Genomic DNA, 25502 nt, shown 5'->3' with positions numbered 1-25502 from the left:
TCCTCATGCCTGCCTGCCTACCTTCCATCAGCCCTCTCCATCTACAGAGTAACAACTACCACTTATAAAATGTTTACCCTGTGCTTCAAATTGCACTAAGGATGTGAGAAATTTAACTCCTTTCATACAAACACCCCGGAGGTAGAGCCTGGTATTAAGTATTCCCAGTTTACGAAGGGACAGCAGGGGAAACTGCAGATGTTAAACAACTCTCCCAGTGTCACAGAGATAGGGGTCAAGCCCAATGGGCCAGATGGACCACCCAGGCTCTGAACAGCCACTCTGCTCAGCTCCCCTCCCTGGGGTCCTTTCCCCCTTCCATGGCCCCCAACACAATCCTGGCTCTTCTCCTGATCCCTTCCACATCTACCTAGCACACCCTGCCTCTGGGTCCCCTCTGTGACTATTCACACACACAGACCTCTTAAACCCAAACTGACTTTAATGAGAATAAAACTTTTTAAAAATATATCTCTGGCAAAGAACAATGCAGGGGAAAGGATCCAGGCACAGTCCAGCATCTCCCTACAGCCTCCAAGTTGGCCTCTCCAGCTGTTCCTACTCTGACCAAGCACTCTTTCCATAGACCTGGTCCAGCAGCTGTCCATTCCTTTTGGAAGAATGACGTAGGGATGCTGGCCTCCCCCCAGGTCTCATCCCTTGAGCCCCTGCCATCTGTCCCACTTCTAGAACTTCTGGGGATTGATCTTTCCCTTGACTCCCCTGATCTGTCTGTTCCCCTAGTCACACAGGCCCCTCCAGCCCGCTGGTTCTGACAGGTTTCTTTGATCCCCAGTGCCACCTCCCCGTAGTCCTCCTATCAGCAACCCCAGCCTTGCCCTACTCATGTGGAGCCCTCTGATTTGACCCCAGTCCAGTCGGTCCCTGTTTTGGAGAGCCCACAGTCCCAGCTCCCTGAAGCCCTGCTCTTCTGGACTTGGCTGTACAGGGCAGTGTCTGAGCTGTGGCCTTTGCCGCCACTGCCAGGTGCGGCACCAGATTCAGGGAAGGCCAGTCCCTGGGGCTTGGGAGCAGGGACAGGCTTTGTGCTCCGAGGGGGTGGCACGGCATAGTCATCAGTGGCGGGGTTGTAGGGCAGTTCATAGCCCTCCTCCTTCGCCCGAGCCTGGCACCACCACGCATCCTTGGGCTCCTGAGGCAGATCATAAAGGCCCCGGAGAGCGGCTGGGGCCAGGCCTTCAGGTTCATCGTAGATGGGGTCCTCTTTGGAGTCTGTCAGCTTGGCCTTCAGTAACTGCTGCTGCACATGCTCATACAAGTCCCAGTAGAGAGCTTTCTTCGTCTGTGCCCCCTCCCCTGCCTGAGCAGGGGTGCTGTCCAGGGGGTCTGAATATAGGGAATCCCGGGAAGGACCTGGAGGAATGCGCAAGGAGTCTAAGGGCTCCGCATACAGGGCCGGAGGGTTGCTGGGGAGCTCCTGGGCGCCAGGAAGGGAAGCCGGCTTCCCTTCTGCCACTTCTTCATGGGAATCAGCTCTGAGAACATCCTGCCCCTGACCAGCCTTGCCCTGGGCCTTCTGCAGCTGGATAGCAGTCTCAACTGCCTGAAATATGTCATTTCCTTGTGCCGTCTGGAAAGTGAAGGTTCCAGGGCCGGAGGGGCAGCGGCGGCCAGCCTCAAAGGAAAACATAACCTGAAGAGAGTGTGGAGGGAAACACATTATCAGAAGCTATCGGGGAGGGTAAGTCACAGGGCTTAACTAGTTAGGGGGTCTACAAAGGAAACACAAGCTGGGAAGGACATGGGCTCATGGACTAAGCAAGGAAGGGTTATCCAGAGGGCAGAGCGTCCAACCTTCCTGCCCATACCCCCACCCCACCCACAGCCCCAGACCCAGGAAGTCGATCCTCCCTGATAGCACCCCCCACCATCCTACACACAGCCGCAACCCAGCACCTTATCCCTTCCGTAGCGTCGCAACAGAGTGTAGGGCCAGGAGAGGAGTGGCTCCAGTATCTGACTCTGAGCTCCGACGGTCAGAAGAGTCAGCCTCTCGGTCTCTACTCTCAGCACATAGGAGCCTTGCAGGCCACAACGTTCAGCGGCTTCGGTCCTCTGCACAGTTACCCAGAACTGGGATCCTGGAAGGAATCCTCAGTTAGACTGACACCTGAAGGGGTGGGGGCGGAGTTCTCCCAGCACTCACTTGGAAGCCAGCTGTCAGGAACTTCCTACCTCCCCATGGATCTCTGGACCCCCTAATCTGCCCCTTTCCAGGAGCACCCTTCCTTTCCACCATCCCATCCCTGCCCAGCTTGTCAGGCGGCTACCTTCCCAGGTGGGGCTATACAGCGAGTTCTCCAGCATCTCCAGGGCAGAAAGCTTGGGTGGGTTCTCGGCAGGCGCCAGAGCCCAGCTGCCTTTCTGGGATAAAGAGAACGAGAGTATTGAGGACCCTGTCATTCCCCCAATGCGGCTCCCAGGGTCTGAGCCAGGTCAGTTCCTCTGTCTCTGTAACTACCCCCATCCCACATCGCCTTTGGGGCCCAGCCCCTCGCGGACAGCACCGGCCCCCCTCACCGGAAAGGCGTTGAGGCACAGCGTTTGCACCCAGGCGGCGCTGGACGCCGCGTCGGCCGCCAGCAGGTGGGAGCGCTGTGCAGTGTCCAGGCGGAAGGCGATGGCGCCAGGCTCAGGGGGACTCTCCACGGTCACAGGCGCCACGCTCACACACTCGGCCAAACGGATCACTTTGCAGTCCAGGCGGCGCGAGCCCCCTCGGCCCGCTCCGGAGCCCGACCCTTTGTGGTCAAAGAACTCGAGGCGCGCGACGCCGTGGGGGCTGGCTGGGTAGAGCACGGCCCAGGTCTTCCTCCATCTCTGAGGAGAGAGAGCAAGAGACGCTGGGGAACAAGCCGGCGAGCGCCGGCGGCCCGGCCCCGACGGGAAAGGAGGCACCGGCGCAGGCCGCTTTCGGGTCTGAGGCTTCCTGACAGGGACGACGTTTCCCGAAAAGTACACCGCCGGGTGTCCCCAGGACCGGAGAGGGCGTACCCCAAGGCCGGCAGACGCTTCAACGCAGTGTGCAAAGCGGCTTCGCGGGAAGGTCTGAGGGCTCTCGGCTCCTGGCGCCGCGCTCCCACCCGCAACCCTCCCGCTCCTCTCACTGGGCCCTGTCGCCCAACCCTAGCTCTGACGGGGCTCGGTACCCCTGCCCGCCACTACCTTGGTACCGAAACGCTGACTCTGCAAAAAGAGCGGCCCTTCCATCACCGACCCGTCCATGGCCCCCGGCGGTTCTTTCCGCGCTTCCTGGCCCTAAGGGCTGGGGGCGGGGCGGGGGCGGGGCCGGGGCCACCCCAGGCGTTCCCGCCCCTTTCCCCGACCCTGAGGACCTTGCTTAATAAGGGAGGAAGGAGAGAAGCAAGAAGAAAGGAGAGGGAGTCCCCAGATAAGCTGGGCGGTGCACCCCCTCAAGACCCCTAATCACAGCCCTGGGACGTGCACAAGTGTCTTCACCAAAAGAAACCTCGCTGTTTCGGCCAGAGGGCCCTGGCACCTGGGCTTGGGAGCTGGTACACGTCATATGCTCAACGTGACATCAGAGTGAAGGCCGTGACATCATCACCTCAAAAATGCCGACGGGCACCCTGGGGCCCCAGAGGGGCCACGTGGGCCCTCAGGGCCTCGGTTCCCGTGCTCCGACATGACCCGCCCCCAGCCCGGCTGGTTACCCTCGGCCGAGCCTGGGACTTTGGGGGAAGGGCTGGGGGCTGAGGCCTGGAAAGCTTCCCGTAGTCCCAAGCTGAGCCGCGGCCTCCCGCCGCCACAGGGGCAGCCGCCCGGGCCGGTCTGCGGCCCCGTGGCCTCGCGTATCCAGCTCCCTGACAGCAGCTGCCTGTCCTCCAACCCGCGGGAAAAGAAAGCTTCATTGAGCCGGCCAGGGGGTGCAGGAGGCGGGGACACGAGAGTGGGGGGAGGTGGAACGACTGCAGCCAGCTAACTCCACCAGGGAGGGGCGGTCCAAGAGGAGGGAACTGGCCTGGGAGGAATCCAGGGAGAAGGCGGAATGTGGGAGGGCTCAAGGGGACGTGGGAGGGACGAAGGGGCGGGGGGGGGGGGTGTCCAGCCTTCCCTGGCCGAGCACTTTTTTTTTTTTTTTTGGAAGTCCCAGAACTGATCTCCAGGACCAGGAATCTTCTCCCAGCCTCTAGGGCCCCCCGCTCAGCCAAAGGTAGGGGAGTCAAGCTGCCGGCGGGAGGAAAGGGAGTTTCCGACTGAGAGGATGGTGGAGGGACCAGGGCAAATGGATGATGTGGGATGGAGTCGAGGGGAAGCCAACCAGCTGAGGGTTTTATTATTGTCAAAGAAGAGTGAGACAAGAAGAGTGGAGAGAGGACACCGATACTTGGGGGGAGGGGGCGCTGCAGGGTTTCCCAAATAGGGCAGCCAGGGACTCCTCTGTGAGGCCCTATCCCTGGGCTCCCAATCCAAAATGTCCCCAGAACAAAGCTGTCCTGTTGGGTTGTTTGTCTGAGTCAGGGGAAGCATGTTGCGGGGGCTCGCTGTAGAGGGTTGTTCTCAGCCTCCCAGACAGAGGGAAGGCCTTGGCTGAGGAGCTGATGGTGCCCTGGCCTCCGGTTGCCTGGTGACAGTGGTGGGGATGTTGTCAGGAGGCTTGGACAATCCCACCCCATCCCCCCTACCCAGCTTGAGGCCTGGCCCTCCTGGGCCCCTTGACCCTGCAGGACCCTGTGAGAGCCTGTGTGCTGGGTAGGGCGGACAGCTGGCTCTTCATGCATTCTGGCCTCTGCCTCAGAATCTGTCCGATAGGACTCTGGGCTTGGCTCCCATTCAGGGGATCCTAGATCCAAGGATCTCCAAGATCCCCTTGCCTGCCTCTCACCACAATCAGTAGCTGTCTGTCCTCCATCTGACTGGCTGAATGGGGTCATCTGGGTCCCTCCTACCTCTGCTTCTTGGCTCCTGTTGATCCCTCTCATCCTCACCTGTTGCCCGCCTTTCTGGGTCGCTCCCCAATTCAGTGTGTCTGGCTCTCTCCGATCACCTTCTGTCCATCTTCAATATTCTCTGTCTCTTTGCTGTCTCTCAGTGTTTGGCCCCCTTTCATTCCCTTCCTCTCACATCCTGTCTGTCTGGGTCTTCCTCTTTGTGTGTCTCCTGCTCAATTTCTCTCCCTTTATCTCAACCATTTTCTGACTCTTGGTTTCTAAGCATTGTCTTTTGATCTCTGGGTCTCATAGGTTGGTGAGTGGGGGTAATGGAGGTGAGAATGTCAGAACTAGGGAAGGTCATTGTGACATATAACTAATAGTGAGAGTATTACTCTTTACAAAAGAGAGGGAGTGCCTCTCTCTCTCTCTCTCCCTCTCTCTCTCTCTCCTTCCTTCTTCCTTCCCTCCCTCCCTCTCCCTTGCCCTCTCCCCCTCCTTCTCTTTCTCTCTCTCTCTCCCTCTCTTTCTCTATCCCCCTTTCCAATCTGAGTCCCTCAATCTGCTCCTCATTAGCTCTGTGTTTCAGCCCCTATTTAGTGTGTGTTTCCCTCTCACTGTCTCTCTTAGTTCCTGGGTTCCTCACTTTCTCTCTGTCTCTGGTCTTACTCTCTTTGCCTCTCATGACCTCTCTCTGGGACCTGGGTCTGGCTCAATCTCAGTTTCTCTCACACACACTCTCTCTCTGGGACACCCAGGCCTTCCCTGCCATGCGACCTGTCAGTGTCTGGCAGTGGAGCCCACGGGGGCTGCTGCTGTGCCTGCTGTGCAGCTCGTGCCTGGGATCTCCATCCCCATCCACGGCCCCTGAGAAGAGGGCCGGGAGCCAGGGGCTGCGGTTCCGGCTGGCCGGCTTCCCCAGGAAGCCCTTCGAGGGCCGTGTGGAGATACAGCGAGCTGGCGAATGGGGCACCATCTGTGATGATGACTTCACGCTGCAGGCTGCCCATATCCTCTGCCGGGAGCTGGGCTTCACAGAGGCCACAGGCTGGACGCATAGCGCCAAATATGGCCCTGGAACAGGTGAGCAATGCTCCAGGCATAGCCTAGGTATTGCCTAAGTGTGACTTAAGTGCAGGGAGAGAACATCAGGATGGCACAGCCACAGGGACACAGGACACCAAAAATAGCCAGTGTCAAGTAAACCCATTGGTGACAAACCAGCCAATATAGTTATTTCTCAGAGCTGTGTGACCTTAGGCTGGTCAGTGCCTTCTCTGAGCCTCAGATGCCCCATGTGCAAAAAGACTAGATAATATCTAAGTTCATATCTGCTGCCAAAGTATGATTCTACAAAGCCATGTATGAGAACAGCTCTGATACAGTGAGCCCAGTACGGTTAAAGTACAGCTGATTCCATGTAAATGATGTCTGGATGCCCCAAAGCCAGAAAGGATCACAGACACTACAGCTGAAAAAGTCAGATTATAGGCCAGAGCTGAAACCAACACGCTGGAACTGACTAGGGCAAGTATGAATGTGGGTAGTAGGAGCTTAGGAGCAATTCCAGCTGAGGCCTGGGGGTGCTTGCACTGTCTGAGCCCACAATGGGATTGATGGACAGGCTGTTGCAGTCTGCAGCTGATACCCCAATTCCCACTGGCTAGACCACTTCTGGAATAAAGTGTCACTTGTAGATGCCACATTTTAAGAGAGACAGTAGAAAATGGAAACTTTCAGAGGAGAGCTGCCCACATGTGAAAGATCTGAAGCCAAGTTTCAAGGAGAAATAGTTGAAGAAACCAGGGATGTTTGATATGAAAAGAAAACGCCTTGGGTAGCAATCTCACAATGGTTGTAATGGAATCTTCATGGCCTAGTGTGAGGCCTCCATGCTCACTCACCCCAACATCCCTATCACTCCCCTCATCCTACCTCCTCAAGCCTCTCTGTCCCCTCATCTCCCCTTCCACAGGCCGCATCTGGCTGGACAACCTGAGCTGCAGTGGGACTGAGCAGAGTGTGACTGAATGTGCCTCCAGGGGCTGGGGGAACAGTGACTGTACCCATGATGAGGATGCCGGAGTCATCTGCAAGGACCAGCGCCTCCCTGGCTTCTCCGACTCCAACGTCATCGAGGTCTGCACCGCGTGTGTGTGCGTGGACACACACACACACACACACACACACACACACACACACACACCACCCAGGATGGCCAGACAGAGAGGGCTGTGGGGTATTGTATGTGCTTAGAGGAGATGCTAGAAGGTAGGGGATTCCATATACCCCATGGGATAATTCGGGTTGGTAGGAGAGGGTGGAGGCAAATGATAGAGCCCCTAGATGCTGTAAAGTCCAGGTTTGTTTTATTTTTTTTATTTGTTTAGCTGAGCCATCCTGCCACCTATTGGCAGCTCAGCGGCAGCTCAGCTCAGGTAGGGCATCGAACCACTGTTGCTCAGAGCTCAAACTCTTAAGCGAGCTCTTAACCAACTGAGCCACTCTGCCGGCCCTTTTTAGTCCAGGTTTGTTTTAGCATTAACATTCAAGTTAGTAAACCTGGGAGGAACCTCTCCAACTTCATCTCTGGTCTCCAGGACATCCTGTGCTCTCCTGGAATGTCTCCCTTCTTACTTACCCTCTTCCTTCAATGCCACTTCCTCTGTGAGGTGCTCCCTCCTCCTGCTTCAGACAGTTAAGTGCTCCTTCCTCAGCACCTGTAATCATTTCCCAGGGCACAGCACGTCCTTCCACTCTTGTGGTTGCAGGAGAGTGAACACCCGCATCCACCCCAGTCAGTACACCACTTTGGGAGTCCTTGCATCTGTTTCAGCCTGGTCCAGCCCACTCTGGCCATTGGGTTTGCAACAAGCACACTCAGTCAGAGTTCCTTAAGGCTGGCAGGAAGTGTAAATGGTGCTATTGGGATTCCTTCTGCTTGTGGCCCCATCCCAAAGGTAGAGCATCACCTGCAAGTGGAGGAGGTGCGACTTCGCCCAGCGGTTGGGCGGGGCAGGCGACCCCTGCCAGTGACTGAGGGACTGGTCGAAGTCAGGCTTTCCGATGGCTGGTTGAAAGTGTGTGACAAAGGCTGGAGCTCCCACAATAGCCACGTGATCTGCGGGATGCTGGGCTTCCCCAGCGAAAAGAGGGTCAACGCGGCTTTCTACAGGTGAAGGGACATGGGCGCTGGTGGGAAGGAACTGGGGTGGTGGAGGGGTGCTCCTTAAAGAATGGCGCTGAGAGACCTCTGAGAAGGTCTGGGCACTGGGGGTCCCCGGGGCTCTGGGATAGTGGGGAAACGGGGAGGCTGTGCGAGGCTGGAGAGGTGAGAAATCTTGTGGGACCATGAAGGGCTCCCCGAGGCGGGTCTGCAAGGAGACCAGTGAGGCTCCTGTTCTCTGGTGTCCCCAGCCCGGGTCGCGCGCCCGGTCGTGAGGCCACGCCCAGCGGCAGCGGTCCCGTGGGCGGTTTTGGTCAATGCGCCAATGCGGCCCGGAGCCCGGGTCCAAGTTCAGAGAGGGCGAGGATGCGCCCTGCCAAGGCGGCGCCTGCTGTGTCCTGCTCAGGGCTCGGTGCCCAGGGTCTGAGGACGGTGACATGCCCGAAGTCGCCCGCCAGGCGGCGCCTCCCCGCCGGAGGACCAATTCCTGAGAGCCGCCCGCGAGGCGCGTCTGTGATCGCGCGAGCCCTCAGGGCTTCTCCGCGAGTTTTCTAGAATATCCTTCAGGCAGAGGCGCCTGGCCCTCCACCTGCTCGGGATCCGTGGTGTACGCGCCAGCTTCTAGAGTAACAAATCACACTGGTGACAGCGTCTCGCTTCTCTGGAGAATCTAATTTGTCATTTTGAGAAATTTGGACTCCTTTATAGTCTCTCTGTGATCTACTTTTACAGGTTAAAAACGCTTATTATCTTCAGCTCTTCCTTAGATCAGTTTTGCAGGAAGACTTGACATCTAGGTGACCTTCCACTGGGCACACTACTTAGGAGATGGTCTTATCAGAGCAGGGCACAGAAGTGCTCAGCTTTGATTAAAGCATGCCTAGATTTTGCATTACCTTTGTGTTGAGACAGCATCCCACTGCTCATATTGGACTCGTAATCACCGAAAAACAAAGTCAGGTCTTCCTTTGTCTTTGATACTGAAAGAGCAGCCTGTTTGAACCTAAATCTATGTTGAATTTACCCTGTTAGTTTGCTACATCATTTAAAAAACATTTTAAAAGCCACAATGATCCCATGAGATTTAATCTTAACATTATTTTCCATTTCTCATCTTTCCCAGACTCCTCTAGTAGGTAGACATGATAGCTCTGCCTTCTGACTTCATCAGAGTGACTGTTAAAACTATTGAAGTATTTAAAACCAAAGCCTAACTCTTATGAAACTTTCCTCCAGACTTATATCAATCCTTTAATCATTACTTGTGAAATATTTTTTCAACCAATTGGGAACAAACTGAACACTACAATGATGAAGCCAACATTTCACCATCTTATCTATAATGAAATCATGGGTGATTTTGTTAGTCTTTGCTAAAATACAGATATGCTATGTTCTCAGCTATTTTCCAGCCTTCTGATTTAGTAATCTTATCAAAAAAAGGAAATCATGGTGGTTTGACTGAGCTAATTTCTACTGAAATCCTTTTAAGGTCTCTAAGGATCACCATATTTTATTTCCTTGATATTCACAAACTTTCTATTTAATAACTTATTCTAGAATATGACTTATCTAGAGGTTGAAGAATCCTTTTTCTTCATTTTAAAAGTTAATACATTATCCAACCTCCAGTCTTTTCCATCCTTGCTCAAATTTTCCTTGCCTTGGCTCTGAGACACATCTGAAAGTTCTTTCAGCCCCAAGAATGCACTTTATCTGGTCCAGAGATGCAAACTGTTTTCAAACATCTATGTGCTGTGCTCCTCTACTATTATCCATCTTGGGTTATATTTCTCTCTGTGTGTATGTTCTTTCTGTTTCCTAATTGAAACACCAGGTTCTGAAAGATGAATATGATTTAAATAGCAGGTATTTCAAGTAAAGAAGACAGCATAAACAAAGATATAGAGATTTGTTCATTATTTATTTAGTGCCTACTGTGTACTAGGGACTGTTGTAGACACTAAGGATTCAACAGTGAACAAAACAGACAAAAATCCCTGATCTCATGGACTAGGGAAGAACCGGAAAATCAGTCAAATTACAAATGTAAGAATGGCAAAGAGTATAATAGTTAAAAATAAAGCAGGGAATGGGTTAGGATGTGGTAGTGGGATTGCAGTTTTAAATAGAGTGGCCAGCCAAGGCCCCTTTGAGAAAGCATCATCTGAGAAAAGATTTAAAGGAGGTGAGGGCACAGACTATGCAGAAAACTAGACCAGCATTTTCAGGAAGAGGGATCATAAATGAAAAGATCCTGGGAAGTGTGTGTGTGTGTGTGTGTGTGTGTGGTAGGGGAGTGAAGAAGGCATTCTTGTCACGCTCCCAGAGGCCACTGGGGCTGGAGCTGAGTGAACAAGGTAGAAAATGATAGGAGATGAGATGTAAGAGGAGAGAGTGAACCAGATCAAGTAGTGCCATTTGGGAGATTTTTGCTTTTACTCTGTGTGAGATAAGGTTTTGAGCAGAAGTATGACATCTGACTTACATTTTTTTAAGGTTTTTGTTTTGTTTTGTTTGTTTTTTAAGAATAGACTGTAAGGGAAACAGTAGAATCAATAAGGCAGAGAGACTAGTGGGAGGTTATTGTCTCCTCAAAGTCAGGTTAAGAAAGTAAGAGGCGATGGTAACCAGTGAACATAGCGAAAAATTATCAAATTCTGTGTATAGCTGAAGGTAGAGCCAACAGGATTTGCTGATGGATTCAGTGTGGTGTGAGAGAAGGAGAGGAATTAAGGATCATTCCAAGGTTTTGACCTAAGCTAAGGATGGAGTTGGCCTCATTTGATAAGGAAGACAGTGGGTGGAACATGTGTGGTGTAGGGATGGTGGAAGGGGAGGCGGGGGGAGTATATTAGGTACTTGTTTTTGGATCTGTTAAATTTGAGGTTCTTTACGACATTAAAATGGTGACAGGCTGAGTAAACAACTGAGCATATGACTCTAGCGTTGAGTTGAATAGAAAGTATTTAAGGTCCTAAAACACCAAGGGAGTGAGCGTAAATAGAAGAAAAAAAAAGAGGTCCAAGGACTGAATCATGGGGAGCTTAAACATTATGAGGTCAGGAAGATAAGGTAAAATGCAAATAGTGAGGTGGGTAGAAAGAAAACCAGTTGGGTGTGGTGGCCCAGAAGCCAAGTAAAGTGCTTCAAGGAGTGAATGACAACTGAGTCAGTGCTGCTGATGGGTCTGGAAAAATAAGGACTGAGAAACAAACTGGATTTAGCATGTGGAAGTCATTGTTGATCCCAACAGAGATGATAATGAACAGGATATATTTGAAAAGACAGTTGATAGAGTAGATGGTTGATTATACTAATAGTAGAAGAGCTGAATGAGTAAAGTAAGGCCAGAAAATGGAACACATTTAATGTCAGATTGGAGAGTTTTACCTTTATCTTATGGAAAAATTAAAAATAAAAGTATTTGTATGGGACTCTTGGCTAGGAATGTCGGACATATTGGATGTTTTAGCAGAAAGACCAACTAAGTACATCCTCAGGACGAAGCCAGGGCAGGGAACACCACACAGCTTCAACCCTATTTAGAATCGATATATTAAAATCCTGTGTATCTGCATACTGTATTCTACATCCAAATAAGACTTTTAAGAGAAACAGAGAGTGGACATGTTCAAAGAAAGAATAACTAAGCTGGGGAATTCCATAAACTTGTAAAAACAGACAAGACCTGCATTCATTCATACATAGTTAGAAGGACAATGAGGGGACAGAATTACAGTCTTCGAAATCAAAGGGAGAATGAGAGGAGAAACAGACCTAGTTTCTAGACAGTAGACTTAAGGCAACCTCTTAAAGAATAAAATAGGTCAAATAGTTAGGCCAATTAAAAAGAAATAAGGTTTTAGAGCTTATTTCCCTGGAAGTAAATTTGGGAGATGAGCTCAGTCTGTGAATGACTAAAGCATATGGGATTTAACTTGGGCAGGAGAGGTGCTGTCATCCTCAGCAGCCTAGCCTCAGATTCCCCAGTCAAACCAAGTTAATGTCCTTGGATATTCCAGCCTTGGTCCTTGGTCTTGGTTCACTGGCCTCAGACCTGGAAATGCCAGAAGCCAGAGAGCATCCAAGAATAAAAAGACAGTCATCTTCCCTAAGCATGACCAAATCAGTTCTCTCTCCTCGCCTGGTTAGTCTGACATTCCTAACACCCTTCTAATTCCACCCGTCCCCTGAGCCCTCCCCTCAGGTTCAGATCAGCCTTAATATTGACCCAAGAGTTCTTACCCCCATCTGCCTTAGCCTAACCCATCTGTGGGTCCTGGTGTAGGGACTCTGTCAGTCCTGAGACCATGTCTTTCGCTGCTGCTCACCTGCCTGATCATGTGCTTATGAGGCCAAACAGCTGTGAAGGGTAGAGCCTTGGGAGTATCTGATGTTATAACATCCTGCCACCAGGAATCCTTTGATTGTTGAAAAAGAAACCTTGCCCCTGGTCCCAGCTGCACCAGCCTTTCCCATTTGGTTCTAGACTGATCCTGACTCTGCTGTTGTCTTATCCTCACAGAAAGTTGAGGAAGCGAGCGGCCAAAGCTTCGGCCCGACGCCCCAAGCCCCTTGGAAGGTAATGGGGCAAGAGCCCTGGGACCTCCTGCTCGCCCCTGTGGCCCCAGGAGGTGGATGGATGGAAGGCAGCCTATCCATGTCCATCCCAAAACCCAAGCTGATGAATTAAGGATATGACTGGAAAATGGTCGTTTCAGGAGGGACGGGAGGGAAGGCAGGCATGGGAATGGGCAAGCTTTGATCTGAGGAAGCACAAGGAGGAAGTAATGTAGGAATGGCTGAGGAAAAGCCTCCTCGTTTGTATCTTTTTCTCAGGTAGTTTGGACCCAGCCTCCACCACCTGCATGTTCTTCCCCTCCCCCCAGTCTTCACCTCCCTTAATTCACCCACATTCCCATTCTCTCTCCTGTTAAGACAGAGGAATTGTAAAAACAAGCTTTCAAAAAGTTTCAAGCTAAATTACACTTGTTAAATCAAATTATACCAGAGATTCAAACCTCAAAATAGAAGACTTAGTGTCACCATTACAATCCCTCTGTCTAAACATCTCCTGCCTTAACTTCCCTCTTATCTCCTCTCCCCTCACCCACCTGAACTGCCATAACTAGATTTCTCATCACTGTTGCTGAATCCAGAGAGCAGCATGAGATCCTAAAATACAGTTTGGTGGTATGTAGCAGTCAATGTGTGTGTGTGGCACTTGGGCCACCTTCATTTTACCGCTTCCCACACTGCACAAAGGATCAGAAACAGAAAAATCACCCTCTGCCTTTCCTGGGCCACAGACCTAACCACCCCCCCCCACTAACTTCTTTCTCCTTTTTTCAGACCAGTCACCAAGCGTAAAGTCAAACCCAAATCCCGAGTGGGCAGGGGGCCAATCAAGAGGTAAATACAGTTCAAGCTGGGTGGAGAGGAGAGGGAGCACCTAGTGATGAGTCGGGGGATCGGGCTGTGGTCAGGAAAGGGTCCAAGAGAGGCTTCCACCAAGAGGTGGAGAAGAAGCAGCAGCTGTTACATGCCACCTTCCAGATGGTTCACTGAAATGGAAAGTAAGGCTAGCCTTCATGTTGGTCTCTGGGGAATTATGCTTGTCACAGAATTTTTGAAAATCTCTGTATGAGTTCATCTTTGTTCCACATGCTCATTTATCTTCCCCCCGTGAATTCTAGTAGATACTCTGGCACTTTTGCCTCTCCCCCAAGAAGAAGTTATTTCTCTATGGGATCAGTGTTCCCATCCTACTTATTTGACTAATTTTTAAAAATAAGTGCTACTGGCTTGGGGGTAACGTTCAGGTGGGATCAGATTGACAGCCCCTTCCTCTCTGGCCCAGCTGACACAATTAGGCTCCCAGTTCCATAATTCTCCTCCTGGGTTTCTTTAGCACCTAAGGAAGTGGCTAGCTTCCAACCCCGGTGATTACATCTCACTAGGCTTCCAAAGGCCATTTGCACATGCAGCTTCTCCCTGATAGCTTCTGCAGCAGTGGGGGAGGTGCAGAGAATTCATCTCTTTCTATCGGCCCCTCCTCTCTGCAGCACGTTTTGGGATCACCCAGTGGTCCCCTGGCACCCCTCATTCCCCAGGTCCTCCCTCTAGTGGTTTCAAAGGAGCTTGGAATTTGGAGATGTTCTTGTAGTGCCTTTTAGCTTAGGGTCATACTCTGGCCTTCCTTAACCCCCACATTAAAGTGCAAACTGCCCTTTTTACTTTGTGAGTTGTGGGGAAAGGGGAGGAGGGAATTCAGAAGAGAGATGTCTTTTTCCTGTGATGGCCCCCTTTGGCTTTTATTTTCAGCCAAACAGGACTTTGGGAGAGTACCTGATCTCTTTGAGCATCAGAAATCACTTATCCTGAGCTTCCAAAGGTATTCTGCCGCATCTCCAGGCTTCCTCTGTCTGCTGTGTTTATAAATGTTTCCTCCTCTCTGTGTCTTCCTGGCTAGTGGCTTCCAGTGGTCGTATTCCTTCCTTCCTCTGACATCAAGTGATGGGGCACCTTACTGCAATAATTCACTGCCAAAGCAGCCTCCCAGGTCCACTCTATCAATACTAGGCCTCAGCTGGTTCCCTTCCCCTCTGGGCTTAAACCGACTGCTCTGGGAAGAATGTATTTCTCTTGTCACACCCCTCGCTGCAATCTCTCATTCCGTTGGTGTTGATAAATAAGTCCCCTCATTCTCTCAAACATCTCTCTGCAGCATTTCCAAGTTTTAACATTTCTAGTTTATACCCATTTTCCTGCTCAGGTGGCAATAGAACATTCTGTTATGTTTAAGTTGCGGAAGCATGGACTGCCTCATTATATACTCACAGCTGGGCTCAGGTCTGGGGGATGTCTTTACCATTCTGTTGTTCATATTCACTCTCCTTCTCTGGCCTTGTGGTCCCTCTAACTTTTGTCTGCCTTGCATTTATACATCTTCATCCCTACATATGCCAGGCTTTCGTGTGTCTACCATCTGGTCTGTTCTTCCCGTAACTGCCCGTCATTCTTTGGCCTGCAGAGCCTCTGGCCTGGAAATCCCTCTGGCCTCTAAGGAGCCATGTAGACCCAAGACTTACTCACTCCTTTGCATCCTGACTCATTCAGCTATTCCAGTCTCAGCACAATAGGAGGATCTGCTCACTCTGGCTATTCAGGCTTCCTGTTTGTGTCAGCCGCCCCGTCCCACCCATTTCTTCCCACTGGGCAATCCTAGTGTCCCATTCTCTTTGCACAGCAGCCTCAGCTTCAGCCTCTGTTAGGGTCAGCAGTCTGAAACCATTTGGAACAAGGTTTCTGTCAAGTCAAGACTAGTTACCTTCCCATAGGGTTCTTCTGCTGCAGAAGTTCCCCCCAAGGACCCTCTGTCTGGGTAACCTAGGCTTTTTCAGCCTGGAAACTCACCATCCCTTTTGTCTCTGGAGGGCAACGTAACAGAAAAGAGAAGAGGGATAAAGGGGTCGTAAAAAGTTGGGGGGGGGGTGGAGGCATGGAGCGGGAGGTGGGTTGTGGGCAAAGAGGCAGGAGCATTGTTTTACTCTGCTGCTCCCACCCCTGTCCCCCCAGGCTGCTGGCCCAGCGGCAGCAACACTCCTTTGGTCTGCATGGGGTGGCGTGCGTGGGCACGGAGGCCCACCTCTCCCTCTGCTCCTTGGAGTTCTATCGTGCCAATGACACTACCAGGTGCCCTGGGGGGGCCCCTGCGGTGGTGAGCTGTGTGCCAGGTCCTCTCTACGCAGCATCCAGTGGCCAGAAGAAGCAACAACAGGCAAAGCCTCAGGGGGAGGTGTGTGAGACAGTGACTATGACCTTCCCCACCCCAGGGGGAGAGCCCCCCTAGCCTGGTCACCCCTGACTAAGCACAGCCCTGACCTTTGAGGACAGAGAGGAACCTTCCAGGGGGTGGGCCACAGACCTGAGACTCCCCTCCCCGCCAGAGTCTCATTCATGTCCAGGTCTGCTCAGCCCTCTCTGTACTGGTGTTCCCATTCACTGCCATTGGACACACCTCTTTTCTCTTCAGGCCCGAGTACGTCTGAAGGGTGGGGCCTACCCTGGAGAGGGCCGGGTAGAAGTCCTGAAGGCTGGCACATGGGGCACAGTCTGCGACCGCAAGTGGGACCTACAGGCAGCCAGCGTGGTGTGTCGGGAGCTGGGCTTCGGGAGTGCTCGAGAGGCTCTGAGTGGTGCCCGCATGGGGCAGGGTGAGGGGGATGAAGGTGGGAGGGACAGGGAAGGAGGAGGTCCACACTCCTGGGGAGTACAATCCTTGGGAAGAAGGAGACCCCCCCGGGCAGACAATGAAGGGCCAATTACAACCTCATGATCTTTGACCTCTGACCCTAGGCATGGGTGCCATCCATTTGAGTGAAGTTCGATGCTCTGGACATGAACCCTCCCTCTGGAAGTGCCCCCACAAGAACATCACAGCTGAGGACTGTTCCCATGTCCAGGATGCTGGGGTCCGATGCAACCTGCCCTACACTGGGTTAGAGACCAAGGTCAGTCATACTTTCCACCTTGGCTCAGGTGTCTCGCATCCTATCTAGTCCTGGTCACACTCTGCAATGTGATGGCCCCTAGCCCACTACCCTAGGCCCCTGCCATCCTGCAGCTCCCACCTGACACCACCATTGCTAGTCCTTTATGTGCCTCTGAATCACCCTTCAGCCACATGCCTGCTAGACTCCCACTACTCCACCCTAAAAGCTTTCCCAGGTCTTCCATTCTGTCACTACAGATCCGAATCAGTGGGGGCCGCAGCCGATATGAGGGGCGAGTCGAGGTGCAAATAGGGAGACCTGGATCCCTTCGCTGGGGTCTCATCTGTGGGGATGACTGGGGGACACTGGAGGCCATGGTGGCCTGTAGGCAACTTGGACTAGGCTATGCGAACCATGGCTTGCAGGTGAGTGGCAAGGGGAGGGGCAAGCAAGGCTATTGCCTCCGAAGCCTGCGTTTGGCCCAGGAGGCTGGATAGTGGAGCCTCACAGAAACACCTACATATGTCCCCAGGAGACCTGGTACTGGGACTCGGGGAATATAACAGAGGTGGTGATGAGTGGAGTACGCTGCATAGGGACTGAGCTGTCCCTGGACCAATGTGCTCATCATGGCGCCCACATCGCCTGCAAGAGGACAGAAACCCGCTTCACTGCTGGCGTCATCTGTTCTGAGAGTGAGTGAAGAGCAAGCTAGGGAAGAGGCGTTCTGGGCCACCCTTTCAGAGAGAAGGCTGTAATCTGGTGGAGGGGTACTCCTTCTCTGTGGAAAATCTGCCTCACACATTCTACAGAGGGTTGGAAGCACCCCCATCTGTCCCCGCCCCTCAGCTGCGACTGCTAATACCCTCTTCCTTCCTGGGTGCAGCTGCATCAGACCTGCTGCTGCACTCAGCACTGGTGCAGGAGACCGCCTACATCGAGGACCGGCCCCTGCACATGCTGTACTGTGCTGCAGAAGAGAACTGCCTGGCCCGCTCAGCCCGCTCGGCCAACTGGCCGTACGGCCACCGGCGTCTACTCAGATTCTCCTCCCAGATTCACAACCTGGGCCGAGCGGACTTCAGGCCCAAGGCTGGGCGCCACTCTTGGGTGTGGCACGAGTGTCATGGGTGAGAGGATTAAGTAGAAGGGCAAGGCCACTGGGGACAGGGTGAGCCTGCTGGGGGCAGGAAGGAAAACAGGGGTTCCCTTGTCCCTTATCCCCACAGGCATTACCACAGTATGGACATCTTCACTCACTATGATATCCTGACCCCCAACGGCACCAAGGTGGCTGAGGGCCACAAAGCTAGTTTCTGTCTAGAAGACACCGAGTGTCAGGAGGGTGAGTTGGGGCCTAGAATGGACTACAGTATCTGCATCCCACAGCCTCACCTCACACTGACACATGCCAAATCCCTTCAGATGTCTCCAAGAGGTATGAGTGTGCCAACTTTGGAGAGCAGGGCATCACCGTGGGTTGCTGGGATCTCTACCGGCATGATATTGACTGCCAGTGGATTGACATCACAGATGTGAAGCCAGGAAACTACATTCTGCAGGTGCCTGGGCTCTGAGATTTCCAGCTGTTGAGAGGGAGGAGTATTTATTAAAGACACCTTTGAATTATGGTGCCTTTCTCCCACTCGCAGGTGGTCATCAACCCCAATTTTGAAGTAGCAGAGAGTGACTTCACCAATAACGCAATGAAATGTAACTGCAAATATGATGGACATCGCATCTGGGTGCACAACTGCCACATTGGTATTTGATGGGAAGAGCAGCCCAGGAAGACTGGGGGATGAGAGGGAAAGGCCTTCACTCTCTTCTCCTTAAGTTGTTTCTGTGTAGTCCCACCCGCCTCTGGATGTCCCAGCCTCTCCACCTCCACCCACCCTTCCCCTCAATGGGTATGTTCTCATGTCCAAACTGCCCATTCACCTTGCAGGTGATGCCTTCAGTGAAGAGGCCAACAAGAGGTTCGAGCGCTACCCTGGCCAGACCAGCAACCAGATCGTCTAAGGTGCCAGCACCCACCTCTGCAAACCACCACTGGCCCCTAATGGCAGGGGTCTGAGGCTGCCATTACCTCAGGAGCTTACCAAGGAACCCGATGTCAGCAGGCCCGCCGCACTTGTCCAGTGTTCACTGTGGATGTGGAACTGTCAAGCAGAAGTTACCGCCCTCCTTCCTAGGCCAGCTGTCAGGATCTGTGGCCAAGCATGGGAAACCTGGCTCCCAGGCCCAGCACTGAGCTGAGCAGGCCACAAAGAGCAGCACCTGATTAATTGGCCAGAACGACAGACAGCAACAGCTTGTTCTTGAATAGGGAGGTCAGGATGGTCAGCTCCAGTATCTCCCCAGTTCGGGGGTATACAGCTTTACCTCTAGCCTTTTTGTGGGGGAAAAGATCAGCGCCTGCCCCCTCATTTTTTACTATAACATGTTGCTAGGTATAATTTTATTTTATATAAAAAGTGTTTTTGTGACTCCTCAGATCCCAGGGATTGGTGCTGGTGGTTGGAGGGACCTGCCCCCTACACTGGTTCATTTAATCCTCTGTCCAGGTGCCCTCAGAGCCTAGGCCAGGAAAGCAAAGTGGAAATCAAAGCAATAGCCTCATACTCTTGCTGATCCATTCATTCTGTGACTTCAGGGGTCACATATAAGGTCAATGTTTCCGGTCCCCGCCGGATCCGCACTGCCAGCTGGGATTGGGTTCGAACAGCTTCATAAATATCTTCAGCATTCTGTACCAGCTGCTCCCCAATGGCCAAGATCACATCGCCCGGCCGCAGACCAGCCCTATGGCAAAAGATGGACAGAGAGAGAAGAGGGAATAGATATCCCAGTTCAAGGGCACATGCACACCTCACCCACCCCCACCTCACAGTGCAGTCTCTCCCTTACCGGTGTGCAGGGGAGTCCAGGATGACTTTATGGATGAGCACGCCATGCTGAACATCAGGAAAGCTTGGTTCTCGAAGCTGTAGTTCAGCAAGGATGCTGAAAGGACATAGGCCACCTTGTTATCCACACCAAGATGCTCTCCTCATCTTAGGTTCCTCAAATCTCTCATCAACACACTGACAATTGTATGGACAGCGTATGCACTAGGTACTCCAGATACAAAGCCAATTCATTTTCTGCCTTCTAGTAGTTAGGAAGCGGGACGTGTATATAAAAGTTACCTAATACCAAATGACACTGTGTTAAATCAATAGCACTAATCTCATTCTAAAATCCTAACAGAAGCTTTAAGGAGTGAGTAGAACTTAAGCTGAGCTTAGACGGATGGGTCTGATATTTAATTATATAAAACAAAAATAAAAACCTGGGAGTAGGAAATCAGGTTGGCTGGGAACAGAATACATTCATGTAGGAAGCCAGGTCTGGAAGGTTGAATTGGAGACAAATGGAAAATGGCCCCTAAACACCAGGTTAACAGATTGAAGGTTTTAAATCTAAGCCGTAATAGGATGAAATCAACCTGGTGGCAGGTGTACAAAATGCAGTGAGGTGAGAAAGTCAAGATGACAAGAGAGGACAGCTCTTCGGATAGCTCCAAGTGTGAAGCAATTCACCATAGATAAAGATAGAACTGAGAAGAAAGCTCAACAGAAGTGCCAAATGCACACCCCTGAGTACACTGATGGTCCTACGTGTCACTATCCCTAAAGCTCATACCTGGGAGTCAGGGTCAGCATCATCACCCCAATGTATCGGCGCTGGGACCCACTGATCCCAAACCAGGAATCTGTGATAAAGAGACAAATGAGCTCCACTCAGCTATATTATTCCTTCCCCTCCCTCTCCTCCCAATAGACCCCTCTCCAGCAAGGCCCCATGAATGCCCCTCCCAGATTTAAAGGAACCCCTTCCCCCCTAAGCCAGGCTCACTCTTCTTTTCCCCACGATGCAGAAACTCTCGAAGGCGATCAGAAGGGATGGCAAAGGAGATTCCAGCTGTGACCTTCATGGTATTCACCCCGATCACCTCCCCATCCTGCAGGGACAGAGCCCACTACTCCCTAGCCCAAAAAAATAGTAGGAGATGGGGGTACTTGAACAAGAGTAGCAGGGAGTGTTGGGGAGTTTGGGAGATCTGGCTGGGTTCTGGGAAATAGCCAACAAGGGACTGTTTAGAAACTTGACTGAACATCGTTGAATTAGGGAAAACCCACCCCTTCCCACACTGACCTGGGCAGGGATTCTTGGAAAGGATGACCCACTCACCAGGTTAACCAGAGGACCTCCAGAATTTCCAAACTGCAGGACAAGGAGAGAATATGGAAGAGATCCAGGGACTCTATGCCTGGGGGCCTAACCAGGATGCAGGCATTATCTCCAAATTCTTTTCCAGCCATGAATGAGTGGCCACATTTTTGTAGCTCAACCTCGATATATAGGCTCATCCACCATCTATTACACTTGGTGCCTGCACCACACGGCCTCTCCCCCTCCCCCAATCTAGACTGTCAGTTCTCTCATATTAGGACGCACATCAATAGCTGCATCAGTCTGGATGTATTCCACATTGGTTTGGGGAAGGCCGAGGTCTCTGGCTGGCCGCTGAGCAGAGCTGACGATGCCAGATGTGATCGTGTTCTGCAGTGCAAACGGACTTCCCATGGCAACAACAAACTCCCCTTGCCGGACATCAGCTGAGCGTCCCAGGGGCAGTGTGGGGAGAGGTTCCTAAGGGAGAATGGGTACAAGGAACCTGTCACCTGGAGATGCAAGCAAATTCACAGCCCCAACCAGCCAAGGCCTGCTCGGATCCCCACCTTAGTCTGAATCCTCAGAGTGGCGATGTCTGCCACGGGATCCACAGCTGTAACCATGGCCTCATACGTGTCGCCGCTAGGCAGCCTCACACGGACTCGGCGCCGATCAGCCACTACATGAGCGTTGGTAACGATAAGCCCGTCAGCAGCCACCACGAATCCTGAGCCATTCGAGATAGGGACTTCGCGGCCTGAGAAAGGGTGCCTGGGATGGGGGGAAAGCACGGTGAAGAGGTCGTACCCCTCCTGTTCGCCCGCCCTCTAGCCCCGCGGCTTCGGTGTCTCCAGGACTACCCCACAGTTACCGGCCCAAGATCTCGATATAAACCACGGCAGGTGCCGTCTTCTCCACCACGTCTGCGATGAAGTTGTACTGGCTCCGGGGAGAGGTGGGCGGCGAGCTAAGGACAGCGGCAAAGACCGCCGGGGGACCCCGACCCCCGCCCCACAACAACAGCAGCACTGCTGCTCCAGCGCCCAGTGCCAACGCCAGCCACACGCGCGGACGGGCTACAGGGGTCCCTGAGTTCTCCCGGGTCTGGGGACCTCGGGTCCCCGCAGTGAGCCGTGCTCGGGAATCCGAAGTCCCCGACGTCAGACATGTCTGTGGTCCAGGGACCCCCACAGACAACGGAACCCGGAGACTGGAGGTCCCATAAGTCATTAGGGCCCGAGGGTCAGGAGTTCCTGATATCAGTAGGGCCCGCAGGTCAGGGGTCAACAGGGGTCCCTTCCCCCAGCGAACCCCCCCCAAAGCCCGCCATCCCCAGAGCCTCCAGCCACCCCGCCCCGCCCTCAGTGCAGCCATGAGCCCCGCCTCGGCTGCCTCCTCGCCCGCCCTACACAGAGGCGGCGCCCTGGGTGGACGTGAGCTGGCGGACCGCAGGGCACGTGGCACGCTGGTACCTGAGGTCCTCTAGAAGTGCACGCCGGGACCAGAATTATTGCGGGAGGCCGACTCCGCCCCCGCCCCGTGAATGCCGGGAATTGTGGTCTCTGCGGGACGCGATCGCTGAGGTGTCCCAAGGGCCCGCGAGGCATGCTGGGCCGCTAGCCCTTCCGGGGCGCCGCAGGATTTCGGGTCCTGGCACCCGGGGCCGACACCGGAAGATTCCGACTTCCCAGGAGCCCCTGCGGCGGGGCATGAAGATGGCGGCAGTGGCCAAACACCCCTAAAGCAGCCGCGATGGAACCTCCCCCGGCGCCGGGGCCGGAGCGGCTCTTTGACTCGCACCGGTAAGAGTCCCGGCAGGAAGAGACCGGTTCCCGCGTCCACTCGGCCTTCGGCGCCCGATCATCCCACCTTTTGCCCCCAGGCTCCCGAGTGACGGCTTCCTGCTCCTCGCGCTGCTGCTCTACGCGCCCATCGGGTTCTGTCTCCTGGTCCTGCGCCTCTTTCTTGGGATCCACGTCTTCCTGGTCAGCTGCGCGCTGCCAGACAGCGTCCTTCGCAGGTTCCGACCCGGGCGCTCGGGGAGGGTCAAGGCTGGGCCGGGTCGACGGCCGTGCAGTCAGCACTGCCTGCGTCCCCAGGTTCGTGGTACGGACCATGTGTGCGGTGCTGGGGCTCGTGGCCCGGCAGGAGGACTCCGGACTCCGGGATCACCGCGTCAGGATCCTCATTTCCAACCATGTGACACCTTTCGACCACAACATAGTCAACCTGCTCACCAGCTGTAGTACCGTGAGTGGGGGGCGAAGCTGAGAGTGCCACGGACAGTCCCCTGGGGCCCAGCTTAAGGCTCCCCTGTGCTCGCCGAGGCTTCCCTTAGGGACCACGAGATACTGAGTCTTAACACTAACCCCGCTTCTCTACCCCAGATGTCAGTTTTTATCACTTCCCAACGTTCTTCTTGCTTTCTCTTTTCCCTGTTCCTAGCCTCTACTCAATAGTCCTCCCAGCTTTGTGTGCTGGTCTCGGGGCTTCATGGAGATGGATGGGCGGGGGGAGTTGGTAGAGTCACTCAAGAGATTCTGTGCTTCCACGAGGCTTCCCCCTACCCCTCTGCTGCTATTCCCGGAGGAAGAGGCCACCAATGGCCGGGAGGGGCTCCTGCGTTTCAGGTGAGTGAACAAAGGTATTGGTCTCCAACTGGGTGTAGGGCTCAGGCTTGGGGGCCCTTGGGTTTTCACAACCTTCTTCAGCCCTACCCGCTCCATTCCTAGTACCTTTCTGTCCAGTTTTGGTTCTTTCCCCTGAATCCCTATATTCCTCATTTAACTACTTGTACAATTTGACAGTTTCCTGTTTTAAGTTAGATATGAGCTACTAACTGGGCTGGCTAGAACCCCATCCTATTTTCTCCTCCCTCTTCTAGTTCCTGGCCATTTTCTATCCAGGATGTGATACAGCCTCTTACCCTGCAAGTCCAGAGACCCCTAGTGTCTGTGGTGAGTGTGTGTTGGACAGGGACTCCCCTGGAGAAGCTTCCCACTCCTGGCTCTGACTTAGACCTCACCTCCTGCTTTCCCCTCAGACAGTGTCAGATGCCTCCTGGGTCTCAGAACTGCTGTGGTCACTCTTCGTCCCTTTCACGGTGTATCAAGTAAGGTATTAGTTGTCCTCACTTTTTTGGTGACTAGGAAAAGCTTACCTCAACGTCAAGGAAGTAGTTGCCTCTGCCCTATCTATTTGCAGATCTCTTAATACCAAGTTTTCACCACAGAGGCAATACAGACTGTTTACTCTCTTCCCACCCTCACCACCACAGTTCTATGAAAAGAGATATCAAAGTGGGGAGAGTTGACTGCCCCAGGTGCCCCCAACATAACCCTGATTGTTTTTTGCAGGTGGCTCCGTCCTGTTCATCGCCAGCTGGGAGAGGGGAATGAGGAGTTTGCCCTCCGTGTACAACAGGTGGTAGCATACACAAGCAGGGTGGAGGTGGGGTCTTTCCTTAGGCAGAGGGGGAGGAAGGCTTGAAACCTTGACATTTCCAACCTTCCAACTCTCCCCAGCTGGTGGCCAAAGAATTAGGCCAGACTGGGACACGACTCACTCCAGCAGACAAAGCAGAGCACATGAAGCGACAAAGACACCCCAGATTGCGCCCCCAGTCAGGTGTGTGGTCTCTGTCCACAAAGCTTTTTGGTTTTTTTCCAGCCTATTGTGATTTCCTTCCTATTCCTGTACTAGTCAGACCCTCCTTCCTACTCATTCTCCATTCACCATATTTTGGATTTCTTTTTTGCAGCCCAGTCTTCTTTCCCTCCCTCTTCGGGCCCTTCTCCTGATGTGCAGCTGGCAACTCTGGCTCAGAGAGTCAAGGAGGTTTTACCCCATGTGCCACTGGTCGTCATCCAGAGAGACCTGGGTATGGGAAAGAGTAGCCTCACACAAGAAGACAGGCACACAGAGGAAAAGTGGGTGGTGAGGGAAAAGGGTGAGCAGGGCAACAGATCCGCTCTCCTCTCTTCCATTCTCCCCAGCCAGGACTGGCTGTGTAGACTTGACCATCACCAACCTGCTTGAGGGAGCTGTAGCTTTCATGCCTGAAGACATCACTGAGGGGACCCAGTCCCATCCCACAGCCTCTGCTCCCGAGGTGAGACCCAGGAAATGGTCCAATCCAAAACTTGGGGTGGGATGGGGCAGTCTACATACTCCCTATCCCTGATGTCTCTTTTTTGATCCTGAGACCCTAGCACAGTGCCTCTCTTGCAAAGTAGGCATTCGATGCGTGTTTAATGATGATGACTTCGCAAGCCCTCTGACATTGTGATCACCTCAGTTTCCCAGCTCTGGCCCGGTGACCCCTCAACCCACAGCCCTAACATTTGCCAAATCCTCCTGGGCCCGGCAGGAGAGCCTACAGGAGCGCAAACAAGCACTATATGAATACGCGAGAAGGTGAGGGGCTTAGAAGACAATGGGTAGGAAGGGGCAGGTTGGAGAAGGAAGCTAATTATAAAGTTAATATGGCAAAGCCCACACAATGTCTTCTCCCTACAGGAGATTCACAGAGAGACAGGCCCAGGAGGCTGACTGAGCACAGGATGGTACCCAGAGCCGCAGGACGGAGACTAGGGGCAGCCCTCACCCAACTCACAACAGGCCTGATGGGTGGGTGGTAGAAAGGGAGGGATGGGACTGCCCCCAATGTCACATTAAATTCAGGGTTTTCACTCAAGATCTCTG

At 53.1% G+C, this 25502-nt stretch overlaps 4 protein-coding genes across 13 annotated transcripts; 2 read left to right on the top strand and 2 right to left on the bottom strand.

The window, feature by feature from the left end:
* Positions 1-424: 424 nt before the first annotated feature.
* On the bottom strand, positions 425-3959 carry DOK1 (docking protein 1). 3 transcript variants are annotated; one of them, XM_019623573.1, is made up of 5 exons: positions 3187-3959; positions 2542-2841; positions 2292-2385; positions 1918-2102; positions 425-1654 (listed from the first exon to the last, which is right to left on the bottom strand). In XM_019623573.1, exons 1-5 carry the CDS (start codon positions 3244-3246, stop codon positions 845-847), a joined length of 1449 nt encoding a protein of 482 aa, XP_019479118.1. In that variant the 5' UTR covers positions 3247-3959; the 3' UTR covers positions 425-844. The 3 variants fall into 3 exon arrangements, with proteins under 3 accessions (XP_019479118.1, XP_019479120.1, XP_019479119.1); XM_019623575.1 differs by having other exon boundaries at positions 2292-2381; positions 3590-3950; XM_019623574.1 differs by having other exon boundaries at positions 3590-3946.
* LOXL3 (lysyl oxidase like 3) lies at positions 2848-19073 on the top strand. Of its 6 annotated transcripts, none has more exons than XM_019623564.1 (17): positions 2848-3067; positions 4130-4195; positions 5672-5996; positions 6889-7052; positions 7874-8088; positions 12608-12664; positions 13435-13494; positions 15661-15880; positions 16118-16298; positions 16441-16595; positions 16835-17002; positions 17110-17272; positions 17464-17707; positions 17807-17922; positions 18003-18139; positions 18230-18341; positions 18526-19073. In XM_019623564.1, exons 3-17 carry the CDS (start codon positions 5684-5686, stop codon positions 18597-18599), a joined length of 2379 nt encoding a protein of 792 aa, XP_019479109.1. In that variant the 5' UTR covers positions 2848-3067; positions 4130-4195; positions 5672-5683; the 3' UTR covers positions 18600-19073. The 6 variants fall into 6 exon arrangements, with proteins under 6 accessions (XP_019479109.1, XP_019479108.1, XP_019479110.1 ...); XM_019623563.1 differs by having other exon boundaries at positions 12572-12664; XM_019623565.1 differs by lacking the exons at positions 2848-3067; positions 4130-4195; positions 12608-12664; positions 13435-13494 and having other exon boundaries at positions 5654-5996.
* HTRA2 (HtrA serine peptidase 2) lies at positions 19004-22775 on the bottom strand. The gene is made up of 8 exons (XM_019623576.1): positions 21670-22775; positions 21365-21569; positions 21081-21275; positions 20814-20846; positions 20478-20583; positions 20265-20334; positions 19488-19583; positions 19004-19382 (listed from the first exon to the last, which is right to left on the bottom strand). Exons 1-8 carry the CDS (start codon positions 22170-22172, stop codon positions 19217-19219), a joined length of 1374 nt encoding a protein of 457 aa, XP_019479121.1. The 5' UTR covers positions 22173-22775; the 3' UTR covers positions 19004-19216.
* On the top strand, positions 22291-25495 carry AUP1 (AUP1 lipid droplet regulating VLDL assembly factor). 3 transcript variants are annotated; one of them, XR_002121843.1, is made up of 12 exons: positions 22291-22600; positions 22681-22818; positions 22898-23048; positions 23244-23428; positions 23683-23755; positions 23842-23915; positions 24155-24221; positions 24323-24425; positions 24559-24678; positions 24794-24909; positions 25034-25214; positions 25317-25494. XR_002121843.1 is itself a non-coding variant. In XM_019623577.1 (12 exons), exons 1-12 carry the CDS (start codon positions 22551-22553, stop codon positions 25351-25353), a joined length of 1233 nt encoding a protein of 410 aa, XP_019479122.1. In that variant the 5' UTR covers positions 22291-22550; the 3' UTR covers positions 25354-25495. The 3 variants fall into 3 exon arrangements, 2 of the variants coding, with proteins under 2 accessions (XP_019479122.1, XP_019479124.1); XM_019623577.1 differs by having other exon boundaries at positions 25096-25214; positions 25317-25495; XM_019623579.1 differs by lacking the exon at positions 25317-25494 and having other exon boundaries at positions 22514-22600; positions 25003-25191.
* The last annotated feature ends 7 nt before the right edge of the window (positions 25496-25502 follow it).

Source organism: Hipposideros armiger, unplaced genomic scaffold, assembly GCF_001890085.2.
Source record: "Hipposideros armiger isolate ML-2016 unplaced genomic scaffold, ASM189008v1 scaffold_553, whole genome shotgun sequence".
Taxonomy (NCBI): domain Eukaryota; kingdom Metazoa; phylum Chordata; class Mammalia; order Chiroptera; family Hipposideridae; genus Hipposideros; species Hipposideros armiger.
This window is presented reverse-complemented; position numbering and strand designations above follow the sequence as displayed.